Consider the following 20,433-nt stretch of genomic DNA (forward strand, 5'->3'; position numbering starts at 1 on the left):
GCTGGAGTGCAGTGGCCGGAGCTGAGCTCACTGCAAGCTCCGCCTCCTGGGTTTATGCCATTCTCCTGCCTCAGTCTCCTGAGTAGCTGGGACTACAGGTGCCCACCACCTCACCTGGCTAGTTTTTTTGTATTTTTTAGTAGAGATGGGGTTTCACCGTGTTAGCCAGGATGGTCTCGATCTCCTGGCCTCATGATCCGCCCGCCTCGGCCTCCCAAAGTGCTGGAATTACAGGCTTCAACCACCGCGCCCGGTGGCTCTTAAATGTCTGGGCCAAATCCCAGCTGCAGCCAGTACTGCCTCTGTGGAGTCAGTGAGTCTTCCCCAGGATCTTGTCTACTTTACCACCCGCCCTGCGCCACAGGTTTGCTGAAGGCACTGATTTAGGCTGAGAGCTCATTATGAGGGACAAGCTAGGTGTTATGTGTTGGGTGAGGGTAAAGTTACTAAGCTGTGCGTTGTGTGGGGGAGGTTGGCAACAAGAGCTGACATTCATTGTGCCTGTGGCAGTGTGCCTGCTATAACCCCCACAGCCGCCCTATGAGATAGATGCCACCATTCCTTCAATTTTACAGATGAGAAAACTGAGGCAGAAAGTAAAGAAACTGGCCCAAGGTCACACAGTCAGAAGATGGCAGAGCCAGGATTTGAACCCAGGCCATCTGACTCCATAGCCTATGCTCACCACCATTGCCCCCGACAGCCTGCATAAAGGATAGGGCAGTTGGGTTCGACAGAAAGTAGGGTAATGGGGTCCCGGAGGGACAGTTGGGGCAGGGAAGGGGGCTCCAGGTTCCGATGAGCAGTTGGGGCAGGCTGTGAGGAAAACCAGTGTGTTGGGGGCTCCTTGTGAGAGGCAGAGAGCCTCGGTCAGAGGGTTAGAGGTTGTGCCCTCTCCCCGAGAACACAGCACTACCTGCGGGCAAGGTACCCCGGTGTGCCAAGAATGGGTTACAAGTGCGTGGTCAAGACAGAAATCTCCCCTCCCTCGCCCGACCCTCCAGAGGGTCCAGGGGCTCCCGGGGCATCTGTGGCCCCCATCCCTCAGCCCCGCTTCTGGCTGAGAGCAGCCATCGCCTTACTTCACTGTGCCATGGGACAGCGTTGCTTCCTGCGAGCCGCGCTGTGAGAAAGCCAGGGAGCTCTGCCTGGGGGCAGCCCCGACTGCAGGTCGCCCAGTGCCCGCGTCCTCCCAGGCACAGGAGCTCGGCACTGCGGGCGCTACCTCCACAGCGGTGGCCGCCTCTGCCGCTCCCGGTGCCAGGCACAGGCAGCCCCTTTCCGCCTAGTGCTGCTCTGCTATTGGCAGTGGGGTTAGGCCTGACCGTCAGGGTGGGTTCTTCGTTCACCAAGCTCAGGGAATCCCCCGAGAAGCTCATTCGATCCATTCGGCACCCTGGCCCCTGCTGCCTTCCACAGGCTGCACGATCCTGGGCAGGGGACCCCCGCGGATTCCAGATCCCTCGCGAGGATGCTGGAAATAGTAATGCCCACCGCAGAGGGCACCTGCGAGCATTAAATGGGCTGGTCTGCGCATCCCGCAAGCCTTTGCTGAATGCCTGCTCTGTGCCAGGCAGTGCTTGGTGTGGGGATGGGAAATGAACTAATAAACACAGTGCCCACGCTCAAAGAGGGGAAGTGGCCAAGGCCAGGGCCGGGGAAACGCACCCAGAGACAGAAACCGGGATATGCAATCAACAGAGCTCGGCACAAAGCCCAGCACCGAGCACGCCCCCCCGCACACACTCCCTGGACCTCCCTTTAGAGCCAGAACGGCCTGGCCGGAAGGGGAATTTCACTACGGCCCTCTGCCGCCCGCAGGGAGCCGGAGGGCAGACGTAAAGCCCATGCTGGCGTTGGCCATGAAACAGGCCTTTATGGGGAGCGGAAGCAGTCATCAAAGCCGAGCGAGCCGGGGCAGGCCAGGGAACGCTGAGAGCCCGGGCGCCGCGCGCTTCCCACCGCCTCCAGGGCCCGGCCGTCGCGCCTCCCGGCCTGGCCACACGGGGGGCGCGCTCCGGCTCCGCGCCTCGACCGCGCCGGGTCCACGCGCCTCTGGGGTAGCTCCCCATGTCCCACTCCGCGCCGCGACCGCGTACCTTCTGCGTCCCTCTCCCTGTCCCCTCCTCGCCCGCTCAGCGCCCCGACTGCGCCCCCTCGGCGCCCCCTTTGCCAGGCTTTCGCTAGCACCCTGCCTGCATTCGCGGCGGAGAGAAGGACGACATAGCTTGTGCAGCGCTTCAGCTTGAGCGGGCTCCCTTGATGCGCTTCTTAGGCTAGGAGCGTGTGCGGATGCCGCTTGGCTGAGTCGCGGGGAACGACCGTCGCTTACGCAGGAGGCGCCCTCTACACGCTGGGCTCTGACGGTGCCGCGGCAGGGCCAGACTTTGCAGGGTTTTGGAGCGTCTCTCTCCAGGCCTGAGTCTCTCTCCTGAAGGGACTTAGGTTGGGCACGGTGTGAAGGAGGGAGGTGGTGGCGAGAGGGAATTTATGTTTGAAAAGATCCCTCTAGCTGCTGGGTGGCGGGTGACTTGGAGTGAGCTGGAGTTGCCCTACGGAGAGCAGTCAGGAGACTCCTGAGAAGTCCAGGAGGCGATGGTGAAACATGGTCGCACAAGTGCGAACTCCAATGCGTTGCACATGTATGTGGGATTCCGGCGTCGGTCCAGCCCCTCCCTACTCCCTGAAGCGGCCCCCGGCCATCACTTGTTGGATTGCAGACCCTCTCCCTTCGCAGAGATCCCTTCCCCACCCCAGGGTGTTCCCGGCCTGAGGCTCCCACCAGATGTGCCACATCATGGGTAAGCTGTGACCATCACCAGTACCACTATGTCCACAGCCAATGTAGAGACGTCCAGTCGGGTGCCTGCCTGGACCCCACATCAGGCCCTCAAAAGGGAGTAGCCCCCGAAAGTGTGTATGTGGGGGCTGGGGTCGCCACAATCCGTAGTTCGTTCATTGATTTCACACCCCGAAGCTTGCTTCTGTCTGTAGAATCAGAGACAGTCTGTCTTCAGGGAACTGATTCATGATAAACAAACTTCCAGGAGACTGAAAAAGAAAGCATAACGTCAATGTAGTATGTAAGGTTCTCACAGAGCTGTTGTGAGACAACCTCACAAATATTTGGCAGACACACACACGTGCTAGAACGGTGCCTGTGCCAAGCATGTTAGCTGTGACTGTGATGAATGGAAAGAGTGTCCAGTATGCGGGTCTGCCAAATATGGTGCTTCTCTGGGATGCTGACTAGGTCTCCAGCCACCTCAGTGGGCTTGGATTCAGAACAAATGATGGTTCATCCATCCTTGTGAAGTGTCACCGGAAGTCATCAGGGAGGCTCCCTGAAGTTCCCTGTCCTCCAACAGAACATGCCTCCCTGGTGCCTAAAGTGTCCCTGTTCACCAGATATGCGGTAGGGCTCCCCCAGGAACTGCGGGATCGCATGGAAACATTCCCTCTCTTTTTCTGGCTTTCTCCCCGAAATCACTTTTTGATGACCACAGTCGTTCTCCAAACAGGGCTCAAACGCTTGGGCTTCTTATTTCCAGTTATGATCACAGACCAGTCCTGCCTCTCTGTGTACACCCTCGTCGCTGTGACTAAACTTGGACGTTTCCACATCTTTTCAGCTTCAAATTTACGGATAGTCTCTTGGGCCACCTCTATACCCTTCCTGTGTGGGTTTGACCACCCAGTTTAACTCTCGGAGAATTACCCCGGAGGCTTCCCTCTGCCCCGGTTGCTAGCAATAACTGCTGTGCCTATGTGGCCAGGTTCACCATCCGCCATCCTCACCAGGCACTGATAACAACTGGGAGGACTCATATTTGTGAACTTTAGTTTACAAAGCATATATACTCTTCTGTTTGATCTTCAGAACAATATCATACTACTGTGAATTATCATTCAACTACACACATAAGAAACTGATGTTTAGAGTGATAATTAGAATTGTATCAGGTCTCCTAATGATTATGCAGCAGATTCAGGAAAAAAACTCAACACTCATGGCCCAAGATCCTGTTTACAGTACCTCCCTCTGCCTTCCCAGTACAATTGGTAATCAACTGCCTGCTACGGCCAGGGTGCTACTGGTGGCATCACTATCCCTACCATGGGTCTTACCCAGCATCTGTGTGGCCAACAGCCACCATCATGCCCCATCAGTTGTACTGGCAACTGAAGAAAACGGCAAGTGCAGTTTGTGAATGGACAGTTAGTAAAGTGTTCACACTTCACACAAGATCAAGGGTAAATCTGTTTGAGGGGTGAGAAGAGAGAGGAAGATGGAGGCATTTCAAGATAGAAAAAATCAGAGGATCACCTGCCTCCATCAATCAACAATAGCAAGACTTGGATACTAAAGTTGATTATTAGCCACAAGACTTTAGGTCAGTCACGCTGGTTCTCTGGGCCTCAGTTTCCTACTGTGTAAAAGGGGCAATAAAGTTCTGGCTTTCAGTAATGGAAGAATAGATTTGTTGTACTAACCCTTCCTCCTTCCTTCTCCTCTCCCTAAGCAGCCACCACCAGCAGATAACAATTATAAAATCTAGACAAAATATTTTAAAAAACCCATTTGTTTGAAGACATTGGAGAATGATTAAATGCAGGCAGAAACTGAAGGGATGTCCGCCCATGAAAAAATGAACTGCAAAGAATGAGACTTAGGAGTTTGCAGCCTTTTTCTGAGGGCATACCACATGGGCGGGTTCAGTGGCAGAAGCTGCAGACTTACTAGTTTGAGGTATCAGGCAGAGCAATCAAAAAATTGGGAATGCTGAAAGGGAGGGAACTGCAGAGGGTGTGAACCCTGAAATCTAATGTAAAATCTGCTCAAATCCTTGGTTGATTGCTAAGCTATTAAACTAAACTGTCAAGCATGAGGGAGACCCCAGGCAGCTTGGCAAAAAAGCAGCAGCTAGAAGCTGAAGGAACTGAGCAGAGGTTTCAAATGTTGCTTACCACAGGAGAGGCAGAGTTTGGAGTCTGAGTCTAGAAAAGTTAACTAACAGCAGCATTAGAAATTACTCTTCTAGCTAAAAGCAGAACTATCATTTGACCCAGCAATTCCATTACTGAGTATATACCCAGGGGAATATAAATCATTCTACCGTAAAGACACATGCACACGAATGTTAATTGCAGTACTATTCACAAGAGCACAGACATGGAATCAACCTAAATGCCCATCAATGACAGATTGGACAAATAAAATGTGGTACATATACACCATGGAATACTATGCAGTCATAAAAAATAACAAGATCATGTCTTTTGTGGGAACATGGATGGAGTGGAAGGCTATTTTCCTTCGCAAACTAATGCAGGAACAGGAAACCAAATACTGTATGTTCTGACTTCTAAGTGGGAACTAAATGATGAGAATTTATTAACACAAAGAAGGAAAGAACAGACTCTGAGGTCTACCTGGGAGGAAGGGTGGGAAGAGGAAAAGGATCAGAAAAGATAACTAACTATTGGGCACTGGGCTTAATACCTGGGTTATGAAATAATATGTGCAACAAACCCCCATGACACGTGTTTACCTATGTAACAAATCTTCACATGTACCTAAAATAAAAGTTAAAAAAAGAAAAAATTACCTTCAAAGAAATATGACAGAATCTGGAGTCTCTAGTACATATCATTCATAATGTCCAGTATCTAATCAGAACTCACAGACAAGCAAAGAAACAGAACATGGCCCATATTCAACTAAAAAGCATTCAATTGACCCCAACCCTGAGATGATCCAGCTGTTGCAATTAGCAAAGATTTTAAAGCAGCTCTTATAAATATTTGAGAATGTAAAAAAAAAAAAAGGATTATTAATGAACAGATGGTGAATATCAGCAGAAAAATAAATCCTATAATAAAAGAACCAAATGGAAATTCTAGAGTCAAAAATGACCGCACAAAAAAATAAAAAATTTACTTGATGGGTTTAACATCAGATTGGAGGTGGCAGGAAAAAGAGTTAGTGAACTTGTAGATAAACCAATAAAAATAATCCTATCTCAAGGACAAACAAAAAAATTTTAAAGAAAAATGAAGAGCACTTCAAAGGTCTGTGGGATATCAAGCAGTCTAAGATGAATGTCACTGGAGTTAAAGAAGGAAAGGAGGAGAAAGAGAAGGAGTAAGACGAATGTTTAAAGAAATAATGACCCAAACTTCATAAATTAGGTGAAGGACATTAATTTAGCAATTAAAGAAACTCAGTGAACCCCAGGCAAGGTAAATACATAGAAAACCATACCTAGGCACCTGATGTTCAAGCTGCTGACATCCAAAGATAAAGATAATACATTGAAAGCATCCAGAGAAGAACGATGTTACAGATCATGACCAGCTTCTCAACACAGTGGAGCAGCATCTTTAAAATGCTGAAAGGAAAAAGCAAAACAAAACCCTGCCAAGCCAGAATTCTATATTCAGCAAAATGTTTTTAAACATGAAGACAAAGTAAATACATTTTAAGATAAAATGAAGAGAATTCATTAGAAGCACAACTACACTACAAAAAATGTTAAAGGAAGTTTTTCAGGCTGAAGGGAAATGGCACCAGATGGTAGCTCAGATTTGCCGGAAAAATAAAGTCCATCAGACATGATAAATATGTGGGTAAATATAAAAGATGACACACATATCGTATTTTCTTATCGTAAATCTTTAAAAGACATATGGCTGTTTAAAGAAAAAATTGTAACACTGTAGCAAGGGGTTTATAACCTATGTAAGTTAATATATATGAAAAAAGCAGAGCAAAGTATGGGGGTAAATTTAAGTGGAATTATTCCTGCTGCAAGATTCCTACATTTTATGTAAACTTCAATATTAACTGTAAGTACATTGTGGTAAGTTAAGATGCATGTTATAATACCTGGGACAATCCCTAAAATGCAAAGAAAAATAGATGAGAAAGGTAATAGAGGAATCAAATAAAGTAGTTAGAAATACTTGATTAATTTCTTTTCTTTTCTTTTTCTTTTCTTTTTTTTTTCCAGACAGAGTCTCGCTCTGTCACCCAGGCTGGAGTGCAGTGGCATGATCTTGGCTCACTGCAACCTCCCCCTCATGGGTTCAAGCAATTCTCTGCCACAGCCTCCCGAGTAGCTGGGATTACAAGCGCCCACCACCACACCCAGCTAATTTTTTTGTATTTTTAGTAGAGACGGGGTTTCACCATCTTGGCCAGGCTGGTCTTGAAATCCTGCCCTCATGATCCACCTGCCTTGGCCTCCCAAAGTGCTGGGATTACAGGCATGAGCCACCGCGCTCAGCTGATTAATTTCAAATAAGTCAGGAAAGGAAGAACAAATGAATGATAGAACACGTGAAATAAATAGAAAACAAATAGGAAATGACAGAGCTAAACTCAAATTTATTTGTATTACATCAAATGTGATTTGACAAATTATTGATAAAATGATGAATTAAACACTTTAATTAAAAGGAGTAGACTATCAAAATGGACAAAGCAGCAGGACCTAGGTATATGTTGACTGTACGAGATGCATGTTAAATACGAAAAACACAAACAGGTTGAAAGTAAAAGGATGAATAAAGATATACCATTCGTGATGGTTAGTTTTTTGTGTCAACTTGGCTATAGTATATGGTTATTCAATTAAACACTCATCTAGGTGTTAGTGTGAAGGTTATGATGTAGATATGATTAACATCTATAATCAGTTGACTTAAAGTAAAGGATATTATCCTTAATAATCTGAGTAGGTTTCATCCAATCAGTTGAAAGACCTTAAGAGCAAAATTGAGGTTTCCCAAAGAAAGAAATTCTGCCTGTAGACTGACTATAGCCTCAGCTCCTGCTGGAGAGTTTCCAGCCTGCCAGCCTACCCTACTGTACAGATCTCAGACTTGCCAGCCCCTTCAGTCACATCAGCCAATTCCTTGAAATTCTCTGTCTCTGAACACACACACACACACACACACACACACAAGCACACACACCCCTATGTATCTACAGAAATATAAATATCCAGTAGGTTCTGTTTCTCTGGTAGAACACTGACGGATGATACACTATTCAAATAGAACTCATCAAAAAGATAGAGTTACTAAATTAATATCAGACAGACTGAATTTCAAGACAAAGAGTATTACCAGAAATTAGAGGGATATTTCATAATGATAAAAGGATAAATATATTAAGGAAGCATAATACTTAGAAATATGTACTAAAATCTAATAATAATTAGTCATAATTATTACAACCTGTACTAAATCTAATTGCTTCAAAATGAAGCAAAAACTGATAGAACAAAATCAATAGAAAAATTTACAATTATAGTTGCAGATTTTATCTGCAACTCAGATATTGATAGCATAATTAGACAAAAATTCAGTTAGAATACAGAATATTTGAATGACACTATTGACTTCCTTGACTAAAATGACATTTATAGAATACTATACATAATAACTGCTGAATACACAGTTTCCTTACAAGTGTCCATGGAATAGTCACCAAAATGGATCATACGCTGGGTAAAATAACAAGTCGCAATAAATTTCAAAAGCTTGAAATATTATAAAGTGTTTTCTAACAAAGATGGAATTAAATTTAAAATTAATAAGATTTTTAGAAATTAAATAAAATTTTGGTATGATGTATTTTCATTATTTATTATTACGTTCAAAATATTTTAAAATTTCCCTTTTTTATTCTTATTTGAAGCTGTATTATTTAATTTCAAAGTGAATCCAACAATATATAAAAGGGTTATATATCTGACTAAATTAGCTTTATCCATTTTATATTTGTAAATCAGTTATTATAATTAATCTCTTCTACAGAATAAGTGAGAAAATTCATATTATTATTTCAATAAATGCCCAAAAGCATTTGACAAAACTCCAATCATTCATGATAAAACTCTCAGAAAGCTAGAAAAGTGACTTTCTTAATCTGACAAAGGGCATCTATGAAAACCTACAGCTAAAATCATTTTACTGGTGAAAACTGAACACTTTTCACATAGATCAGGAAAAAGACCAGGATGTCTACTTTCATTACTTGCATTTAACAATGTACTGGAGATCATGGCCACTGCAATAAGGCAAGACAAATAAAGACATAAATACAGAAAGTCAAGTAAAACAGTATGTATTCACAAATGACATGATAGTTTATGTGGCTAAAAACCTTATTAGGACAAATAAGTGAATTTAGTAAGGTTGGAAAATAATTCAAAAGGAAAATTCCAATTACAATACCATTATAAATAACAAAATAGTTAAACGTTCTTTAACAGAAAGTATGCAAGAACTGTGCACTGTAAATTACAAGACATTGCCAAGTGAAATTAAAGAAGACTTAAATAAATGGAGGAATAAGCCATATTTATGAGCGAGAAGATGTAATGTTTGCCAAATTAATCTAAAGAGTTAATGTAGTTCCAATCATAATCCTAGAAGTCTTTGCTGATAGCATTTTACAGGCTTATTGTGAAAATATATAGAAGTACAAAGGACCCAAGGTATCCTCAAAAAGAAACAAAACAAAGCTGAAGGATTTTTGCTAGATTACTTTAAAACTTATAAAACTACAGCAATCCAGACAGTGTTGTACTGACATATATAGACAAGTGAATCAGTGAAACACAACAGAAATTCTAGAAATGGGCTTGCTGTTTCATAGTTAATCAATTTTGGACAGAGGTGCTAAAGCAATTCTATAGAGAAAAGAACATCTTTCAACAAATGGTGCTTAAAAAATTGGACATCTTTATTCTGAAGAAAATGAACCTTGACCCTTGAATCTTATGCCATATATCAAAAAATTAATTAGAATTGGATCATAGATCTAAATACAGCAGCTTAAAATATATGTTTTTTAAAAGTAAGCATAGAATAATATTTTAAGACTCAAAGGTAGGCAAAGATGTCTTGAACGGAACCCAGAAATCAATAGTCATTAAAGAAAAAAATAATATATTAGACTTCATTAAAATAAAAAAAATTTTTTTGCTTATCAAGAAGCATTTCTGCTTTCAGCATGATAGAGTAACAGCAGCTAGATTTACCTTGCCACTTTAAACAACTAGAAAACTGGACAAAATATGTGAAAAAATGTTTTACAGACATTAAATAATAGTCAGTGCAGGGCTGTGATCCTTAAGAGAAGGGGAACAAATGAAGAGACCCCTACAATTGCTTTGGCTTATTGCCTGGAGGCAGTTTCCAGGTCACAGAGCAAGGGGAGAGAAGCAAAATAGGCCTGGTAGTCTCACTGAATTGAGGAGAAACTTGCAGCTCAGGGAAGCTAAGGTGCTTGAACTTGCAGGGCAGAGTACCAAAGAGGAGAAAGGTTCACAGAAGCAGACAGAGGTCTGAGATCTTCATAGGTGCCCCTGAGTCTTTGACTGGCTACTTGGATTTATAATCTGTGAGAGTGAATGACCCAAAGCTGAAAAATCACCAAAGAATGGGCAGAATTGTATAGTGGTGAAGTCTGGGTTTTTAGTATACCCGTCACCCAACTAGCATATAATGTGCCCAATAGGTAGTTTTCATCCCTCATCCCCCTTCCACCCTCCTGCCTTCTGAGTCACTAATGTCCATTTAACCAAAAACTACTTATAACCCTAAAGTTCTTGACATAATAATAATTAAAAAACAGTGGGCAGAACAGTTTCTGGAGCTGATGTGGAACTTAGAATTTGTGTTCCTACCAGCCAGAGTTGAGAGATCGTATAATACATGGGACATTAGATAGAATGTTAGAAGGGTATTGGCTTAGTACTAGGTTAAATTAATTCTAGTCTAAAGGCTGCAATGGGCCCACTTTAATTACAAAGCTTAATCATAAGGTTTGCAAGGATCCAACTTAACTTATGCACCAGAATAAAGTCCAGTACTACTTTAAAAAATACAAAAACGTCCAGCACCCAGTGATATAAAATTGAGAATGCCCAACATTTAATTAAAATTTCTAGACACAAAAATAATGAGGGAATATGACCCATAGTCAGGAGATAAATCAACCAATCAAAAACAGATATAATAAAATTAGCAAACAAGAATGTTAAAAAAGTTATTATAAATATGATTCATAAGTTAGAGAAGGTAGAGGAATGCATGAACTTAATGAGAGAGAAATGAGTACTAAAAAGACTCAAATGGAACTTCTAGAAATGAAAGTATCTGAAATAAAAAATACAGTGGATGGGATTAGTGGAATATCAGACATTGCAAGAAAAAAAGGATTAATGAACTTGAAGATTGAGCAATATAAATTATACAAAATAAAACACATAGAGAAAAAGTCTGAGTTAAAAAATGAACTTCAATGACCTGTGGAGCAATGTAATTGGAGTTATAAGGGGATGATGGGAGGGGGGAAAAATAGAAAAAAATTATTTCAAAATTTATTACTCAAATGTTCCCAAATCCAATAAAAGTATAAATCCATAGATCTAAAAGTTCAATGAACCCAAGTAGAATAAAAATAAAGAAAATGACATCAAGATGTATTATAATGAAATATCTGAAAATCAATGATAAAGAAAAAAAATCTCAAAAGTAGGCAGAGGAAAAAAGACATCATGTACAGAGCACAAAGATAAGAATGGTAATAGAGTTCTCATTAAAAAAAAAAAAAAAGACAGCCAGAAGATAAAGGTGTGACATCTTTAAAGTACTGCAAGAAGGATAGCAAACAAAAAACAACCCCTGTGTCCTAGAATTCTATAGCAAGTCAAATATCTTTCATAAATGAAGATAAAACAAAGGCCTTTCAGACAAACAGAAACTGAGAAAATTCACTGCCAGTAGAATTGCACTACAATATATATATATATATATACTTAAAGGAAGGTCTCAGACAGAAGAAAGATAACACCATCTGAGAATCTGACTCTACCCAAAGGAGTGAAGGACACTGGAAATGATTGAAAGATATATAGGTAAATATAAAAATTTTTTCCTTACTCAAAAGTGTAAAAAATTTAATTGAATATTTGAAACAACAATAACAGTGTAGTATTTGGCTTTGTAACAGATGTAGAAGTAAAATTCTATGACAACAATATTGCAAAGGATGAGAGGGAAATATAAATTGGCCTGTATATTGTTATAAAGCTTTTATACCAGGAGTTGGTCAATTATGGCCCATAAGTTAAATCCAGCTATCCACCTGTTATTTGATAACCCATGACCTTAGAATGGTTTTTACATTTTTAAATGGTTGAGAAAAAAACCAAAAGATAAATAATATTTTGTGACACGTGAAAATTATATGAAATTCAAATTTCAGTGTTTGTAAACATTTTATTGGAATACAGATCATTCATTTATGGATAAGCTTTTGCTTCAATGGTGGAGTTGAGTAGTTTCAACAGAGACTGTATGACCCAAAAAGTGTGAGATATTTAATGTCTGACACTTTATGAAAAAAGTTTACTGACCCCTGTTTTAAAATATGTGAAATGGTAAAGATTATTTGAAGGAGATGTGGTAAGCTAAAGGTGTACATTGTAAAGTCTAGAGCAATCACTAAAAATAAAATAAAGAGAAACAGCTGATATACCACAAATGGAGATAAAAGGAATCATAAAAGTCCTTACTTACTTCCAAATAAGGCAGAAAAGAGGGACAAAAGGAGCACAAAACAAATTGAGCTAATAACAAATAGCAAGAAGGTAGGTTTTTACCCAGGAATACTGATAATTACATTAAGTGTAAATGGTCTAAACACTTTAATTAAATGGCAGAGATTGTCATATTGGATTAAAAAATGCAACTACACTGTTATTTATAGGAAATTCAATGTAATTGTAAACATATAAATAGATTAAAATTAAAATAATGGAAAAAATATGCCATGCAAACACTAAGGAAAAGATATTTGGGAGACTATATAAATATTGATCAAAGTAGACTTTGAATATTACAAAGAACAAAGAAATATTTCCTAATTAAAAAGAGGTAAAATAATCAATAGGACAAAAATCTGAAATGTTTATGCATTTAATAACAGAGCTTGAAACTATATGAAGCAAAAACTGATCTGAAAAGGGAAATAGGTATGTTCACAATTGTCGTTGAAGGTTTTAACACTCTTCTCTCAGTAACTGATAAAACTAGTCGAAAGAATATCAGTTAGGGCATAAAATATTTGAACGACAACATCAAATAACTTGACCTAATTGACATTTTACAGAGTACTGTATCCAACAAAGCAGAACATACATTCTTTTCAATTGTACAAGTAAGATCTACCAAGATAGACAATATTCTGGAACAGGTCTCAAGATTTAAAAAGTATGAAATCATAGAAAATATGTTCTCTGACACCAGTGAAATAAAAGCAGACATCAATAAGCAAAATATATCTAGAAAATCCCCCAAATATTTGGAAATTGGATGGCAGATTTCTAAATAAACCAAATCAAAAGGATAATTAGAAAATGTTTTGAACTGAATAAAAAAGCATACAGCGTGCTCTCTCTTCTGCCACCATGTAAGACACGCCTTGCTTCCCCTTCACCTTTTGCCGTGATTGTAAGTTTCCTGAGGCCTCATCAGCCATGTGGAACTCTTTGGGTGGCAGTCCATACTCCTGTGCAAATGCTTCATTGGCTAAAATTGCCACTGCAGCACCATCTAGGTAAGATTAAGAGGAAGTGGAAATAATTCTCCACACTCAGTACCACCTTGATCATATGATTTCAGGCTAGGAGTTCCTTCTATGTGAGAAGAAAGGCCAATATGCTTGCTGGTCAGTGAATTATCTTTTTTGTGATACCTACAGTTGTAAATCACACATACTTCCCACTTGAGGACTGAACCTCTATTAAGAACTTAAGTGTTGTCAGTCACTACTTGGCATCTAAGAGTCCAAAAAGTTGTTATTGCAAAGAATCACCAATTTGCCTATGGAGATGCATAAGGCATCTTCTGGGGACTTCTAAGGAGTGAGTCCAAAAGGTGATTCCTATCCTAGTACAAAAATATTCTACATAGATGAAAAAAGCATGCAAATAATATATCAAAGTTTCTTGGATGTAGCTAAATCAATGCTTAGATAGAAACATACAGTATTATATGCTTTTATTAGAAAAATATGTTCTAAAATCAATCACCTGAGCTACTGCCAAAAGAAACCAGACAAGAAAGAGAAAATTAAATCCAATTAAACCCTATGAAGGAAATAAAAAGATGAAAACAGAAATCAATGAAATATTAAAAAATGAGAGAAAAAGAAAAATCCATGAACTATCAAATGTATCATTTGGAAAGTATTTAAATTGCTTCCTATTAACCAAGTAGGTGAGAGAGAAATTCCCACCCTAGGGTTACGGGGATAACACAACCTGACACCAGATGAAACTGACAACAGTTTGTTAGTTACATATACTCACAGCCAACGGGAGGACACCACATCTCATGCAGGGATGTTGCACTTGGGAACAGAGCTGGACAATCACATGGGGTTGTACTTGTGAGCAGAGAACAACCAGAAGCCATGGGTGGTGTTGTAGCACTAAGAGAATGGGGTGCCCCATGGTTCCTGCAGGAGGCTGTGATTGGCTTGTTTAACTGCACCTCGTTCTCTTTATTAACAGATTTGGCTAGGGGATAGGAGCAGAGTGGAATGAAGAACTTGGGGCTAGGCTAGATGAGGCCCTCCTGTTTTCATCAGATGTCAAGGTAGCACATAATATTAACCTTAATTTTAGTTCTTACACCACAGAAAAGATCAATACAATTGATAAAACTCTAACCTGACTGATCAAGAAAAAAAGAGAGAAGACACAAGTTACCAATATCAGGAATGAAAGCAAGGATGTCACTACAGATCTTACAAATGTTGAAAAAAGCCTAAGGAGGTATTATGAACAACTACACGCCAATAAATTCAACGACTTAGATGATAAAATGGACATAATCTTTGAAACACAAACTACAAAGGTCATTCAATAAGAAATAACTTGAGTACCTTATATCTGTTAAAAGAATTACATTCATAGTTTTAAAAAAGTGAAACTTTTCATAAAGAAAACTCCAGAATCAAGTGGTTTCACTAGTGCATTCTACCCCAGGTGTATTGGTAACTGTTTTACACCTGGCACTCTAGAAAAAACAACAACCTGTTTTGTAGCATCTGCCAGTTTCCATAGTGTAAATATTCCCACTATGGTCAATTTCTTGCTACCAATGTGATGTCATTCATCATGGAGATAAAAGATGTGCACATAAATATATATGCACAAATATATATAAAGATAATACCACATAAATGAAATAGTCATAAATACCCTAATGGCATTGATATTAATAAAATGTAGCAAAATATTTAAGATATGGTGAATATTCATTCCATATGTATTACTTTTGTTTTAACATAATTTAATTTTAATACTGGCTGTATTTAACAACTGGCTTACAAAATTTCTGAGAATTTGAAAGTACATTGTCATGAGCCAGTACAGGTCATTTCTGGGATGCTAAACATTTAAAAAAAAATCAATTCTACAAAACTATTGCAGAAAAGAGAAGGGGAGAAAACATTTCCAAACAGAATTTTAGCAGAAAAAAAATCAGTAATATATAAAAGAATAATAAAGTATGACCAAATGGAAAACAGTTTGAGGGCAGCTAGAGAGAAAGGTTGGGTTATCTACAAAGGGAAGCCCATCAGACTAACAGTGTATCTNCACCCTAGGGTTACGGGGATAACACAACCTGACACCAGATGAAACTGACAACAGTTTGTTAGTTACATATACTCACAGCCAACGGGAGGACACCACATCTCATGCAGGGATGTTGCACTTGGGAACAGAGCTGGACAATCACATGGGGGTTGTACTTGTGAGCAGAGAACAACCAGAAGCCATGGGTGGTGTTGTAGCACTAAGAGAATGGGGTGCCCCATGGTTCCTGCAGGAGGCTGTGATTGGCTTGTTTAACTGCACCTCGTTCTCTTTATTAACAGATTTGGCTAGGGGATAGGAGCAGAGTGGAATGAAGAACTTGGGGCTAGGCTAGATGAGGCCCTCCTGTTTTCATCAGATGTCAAGGTAGCACATAATATTAACCTTAATTTTAGTTCTTACACCACAGAAAAGATCAATACAATTGATAAAACTCTAACCTGACTGATCAAGAAAAAAAGAGAGAAGACACAAGTTACCAATATCAGGAATGAAAGCAAGGATGTCACTACAGATCTTACAAATGTTGAAAAAAGCCTAAGGAGGTATTATGAACAACTACACGCCAATAAATTCAACGACTTAGATGATAAAATGGACATAATCTTTGAAACACAAACTACAAAGGTCATTCAATAAGAAATAACTTGAGTACCTTATATCTGTTAAAAGAATTACATTCATAGTTTTAAAAAAGTGAAACTTTTTCATAAAGAAAACTCCAGAATCAAGTGGTTTCACTAGTGCATTCTACCCCCAGGTGTATTGGTAACTGTTTTACACCTGGCACTCTAGAAAAAACAACAACCTGTTTTGTAGCATCTGCCAGTTTCCATAGTGTAAATATTCCCACTATGGTCAATTTCTTGCTACCAATGTGATGTCATTCATCATGGAGATAAAAAGATGTGCACATAAATATATATGCACAAATATATATAAAGATAATACCACATAAATGAAATAGTCATAAATACCCTAATGGCATTGATATTAATAAAATGTAGCAAAAATATTTAAGATATGGTGAATATTCATTCCATATGTATTACTTTTGTTTTTAACATAATTTAATTTTTAATACTGGCTGTATTTAACAACTGGCTTACAAAATTTCTGAGAATTTGAAAGTACATTGTCATGAGCCAGTACAGGTCATTTCTGGGATGCTAAACATTTAAAAAAAAATCAATTCTACAAAAACTATTGCAGAAAAGAGAAGGGGAGAAAACATTTCCAAACAGAATTTTAGCAGAAAAAAAATCAGTAATATATAAAAAGAATAATAAAGTATGACCAAATGGAAAACAGTTTGAGGGCAGCTAGAGAGAAAGGTTGGGTTATCTACAAAGGGAAGCCCATCAGACTAACAGTGTATCTCTCTGCAGAAACCCTACAAGCCAGAAGAGAGTGGGGGCCAATATTCAACATTCTTAAAGAAAAGAATTTTCAACCCAGGATTTCATATCCAGCCAAACTAAGCTTCATAAGTGAAGGAGAAATAAAATCCTTTACAGACAAGCAAATGCTGAGAGATTTTGTCACCACCAGGCCTGCCTTACAAGAGCTCCTGGAGGAAACCCTAAATATGGAAAGGAAGAACTGGTACCAGCCACTGCAAAAACATACCAAATTGTAAAGACCATCGACAGTGTGAAGAAACTGCATCAACTAACAGGCAAAATAGCCAGCTAGCATCATAATGACAGGATCAAATTCACACATAACAACATTAACCTTAAATGTAAACAGGCTAAATGGCCCAATTTAAAGACACAGACTGGCAAATTGGATAAAGAGTCAAGACCCAATGGTGTGCTGTATTCAGGAGACCCATCTCGTATGCAAAGACACACAAAGACTCAAAATAAAGGGATGAAGGAATATTTGCCAAGTAAATAGAAAGCAAAAAAAGCAGGGGTTGCAATCCTAGTCTCTGATAAAACAGACTTTAAGCCAAAAAAGATCAAAAGAGACAAAGAAGGCCATTACATAATGGTAAAGGGATCAATTCAACAGGAAGAGCTAACTATCCTAAATATATATGCACCTAATACAGGAGCATCCAGCTTCATAAAGCAAGTTCCTGGAGACCTACAAAGAGACTTAGACTCCCACACAGTAATAATGGGAGACTTTAACACCACACTGTCAATATTAGACAGATTAACCAGACAGAAAATTAACAAGGATATTCAGGACTTGAACTCAGCTCTGGACCAAGTGGACCTAACAGATATCTACAGAACTCTCCACCCCAAATCAACAGAATAAACATTCTTCTTAGCACCATGTCACACTTATTCTAAAATTGACCACATAATTGGAAGTAAAACACTTCTCAGCAAATGCAAAAGAACAGAAATCATAACAAACAGTCTCTCAGACCACAGTGCAATTAAATTAGAACTCAGGATTGAGAAACTCACTCAAAACTGCACAACTACATGGAAATTGAACAACCTGCTCCTGAATGACTACTGTGTAAACAATGAAATTAAGGCAGAAATAAATAAGTTCTTTGAAACAAATGAGAACAAAGACACAATGTACCAGAATCTCTGGGACACAGCTAAAGCAGTATTTAGGGGGAAATTTATAGCACTAAATGCCCACAGAAGAAAACAGGAAAGATCTAAACTCGACACCCTAACAACGCAATTAAAAGAACTAGAGAAGCAAGAGCAAGCAAATTCAAAAGCTAGCAGAAGACAAGAAAACTAAGCTCAGAGCATAACTGAAGGAGATAGAGACACAAAAAACCCTACAAAAAATCAATGAATCTAGGAACTTGTTTTTTGAAAAGATTAACAAAATAGGTAGACCACTAGCCAGACTAATAAAGAAGAAAAGAGAGAAGAATCAAATAGACACAATAAAAAAGATAAAGGGGATATAACCACTGATCCCACAGAAATACAAACTTACCATCAGAGAATACTATAATCACCTCTATGCAAATAAACTAGAAAATCTAGAAGAAATGGATACATTCCTGGACATATACACCCTCCTAAGGGGGAAGAAGTCCAATCCCTGAATAGATCAATAACAAGTTCTGAAGTTGAGGCAGTAATGAATAGCCTACCAACCAAAAGAAGCCCAGAACCAGATGCATTCACAGCTGAATTCTACTAGAGGTACAAAGAGGAGCTGGTACCATTCCTTCTGAAACTATTCCAAACAACAGAAAAAGAAGAACTCCTCCCTAACTTAGTCTATGAGACCAGTATCCTCCTGATGCCAAAACCTGGCACAGACACAACAATAAAAGAAAACTTCAGGCCAATATCCCTGATGAACATTGATGCAAAATCCTCAATAAAATACTGGCAAACCAAATCCAGCAGCACATCAAAAAGCTTATCCACCATGATCAAGTCAGCTTCTTCCCTGGGGTGCAAGACTGGTTCAACATATGCAAATAAACAAATGTAATCCATCATATAAACAGAACCAATGACAAAACCACATGATTATCTCAATAGATGCAGAAAAGGCCTTTGATAAAATGCAACACTGCTTCATGCTAAAAATGATCAATAAACTAGATAATGATGGAACATATCTCAAAATAATAAGAGTTATTTAAGACAAATCCACAGCCAATATCATACTGAATGGTCAAAAGCTGGAAGCATTCCCTATGAAAACTGGCACAAGACAAGGATGCCCTTTCTTACCACTCCTATTCAGCATAGTATTGGAAGTTCTGGCCAGGGCAATCAGGCAAGAGGAAGAAATAAAGGGTATTCAAATAGGAAGAGAGGAAGTCAAATTGTCTCTATTTGCAGATGAATGATTGTATATTTAGAAAACCCCATCATCTCAGCCCCAAATCTCCTTAAGCTGATAAGCAACTTCAGCAACGTCTCAGGATACAAAATCAATGTGCAAAAATCACAAGCATTCCTATACACCAATAATAGAGAGCCAAATCATGAGTGAACTCCCATTCACAATTTCTACAAAGGGAATAAAGTACCTAGGAATACAACTTACAAGGGATGTGAAGGACCTCTTCAAGGAGAACTACAAACCACTGCTCAAGTAAATAAGAGAGGACACAAACAAACAAATCCATGCTTATAGATAGGAAGAATCAATATTGTGAAAATGGCCATACTGCCCAAAGTAATTTATAGATTCAATGCTATCCCCATCAAGCTATCATTGACTTTCTTCACAGAATTAGAAAAAACTACTTTAAATTTTATATATGGAACCTAAAAAAAAAGCCTGTATAGCCAAGACAATCCTAAGCAAAAAGAATAAAGCTGGAGGCATCACGCTACCTGACTTCAAACTATGCTACAAGGCTACAGTAACCAAAACAGCATGGTACTGGTACCAAAGGAGATATATAGACCAATGGAACAGAACAGAGGCCTCAGAAATAACACCATGCATCTACAACCATCTGATCTTTGACAAATCTGACAAAACAAGCAATGGGGAAAGGATTTCCTATTTAATAAATGGTGTTGGGAAAACTGGCTAGCCATATGCAGACAACTGAAACTAGACCCCTTCCTTACACTTTATACAAAAATTAATTCAAGATGGATTAAAGACTTAAACGTAAGACCTAAAACCATAAAAACCCTGAAGAAAACGTAGGCAATACCCTTCAGGACATAGGCATAGGCAAGGACTTCATGACTAAAACACAAAAAGTTATGGCCACAAAAGCCAAAATTGGCAAATCAGATCTAATTAAACTGAAGAGCTTCTGCACAGCAAA

General features: G+C 39.4%; 1 protein-coding gene across 1 annotated transcript; it reads right to left on the reverse strand.

The window, feature by feature from the left end:
* Positions 1–237: 237 nt before the first annotated feature.
* Positions 238–1,455, reverse strand: LOC108528606 (uncharacterized; the record flags this gene model as incomplete). The annotated part of the gene is given in 5 exon segments (XM_017870484.1): positions 238–593; positions 596–760; positions 763–1,039; positions 1,041–1,367; positions 1,369–1,455. Coding segments are annotated over 5 exon segments (957 nt in total), but the record flags the coding sequence as incomplete, so codon positions are not given.
* Positions 1,456–20,433: the final 18,978 nt, after the last annotated feature.

Source organism: Rhinopithecus bieti, unplaced genomic scaffold (genome assembly GCF_001698545.2).
Source record: "Rhinopithecus bieti isolate Rb0 unplaced genomic scaffold, ASM169854v2 scaffold_5002, whole genome shotgun sequence".
NCBI classification, from domain to species: Eukaryota; Metazoa; Chordata; class Mammalia; order Primates; family Cercopithecidae; genus Rhinopithecus; species Rhinopithecus bieti.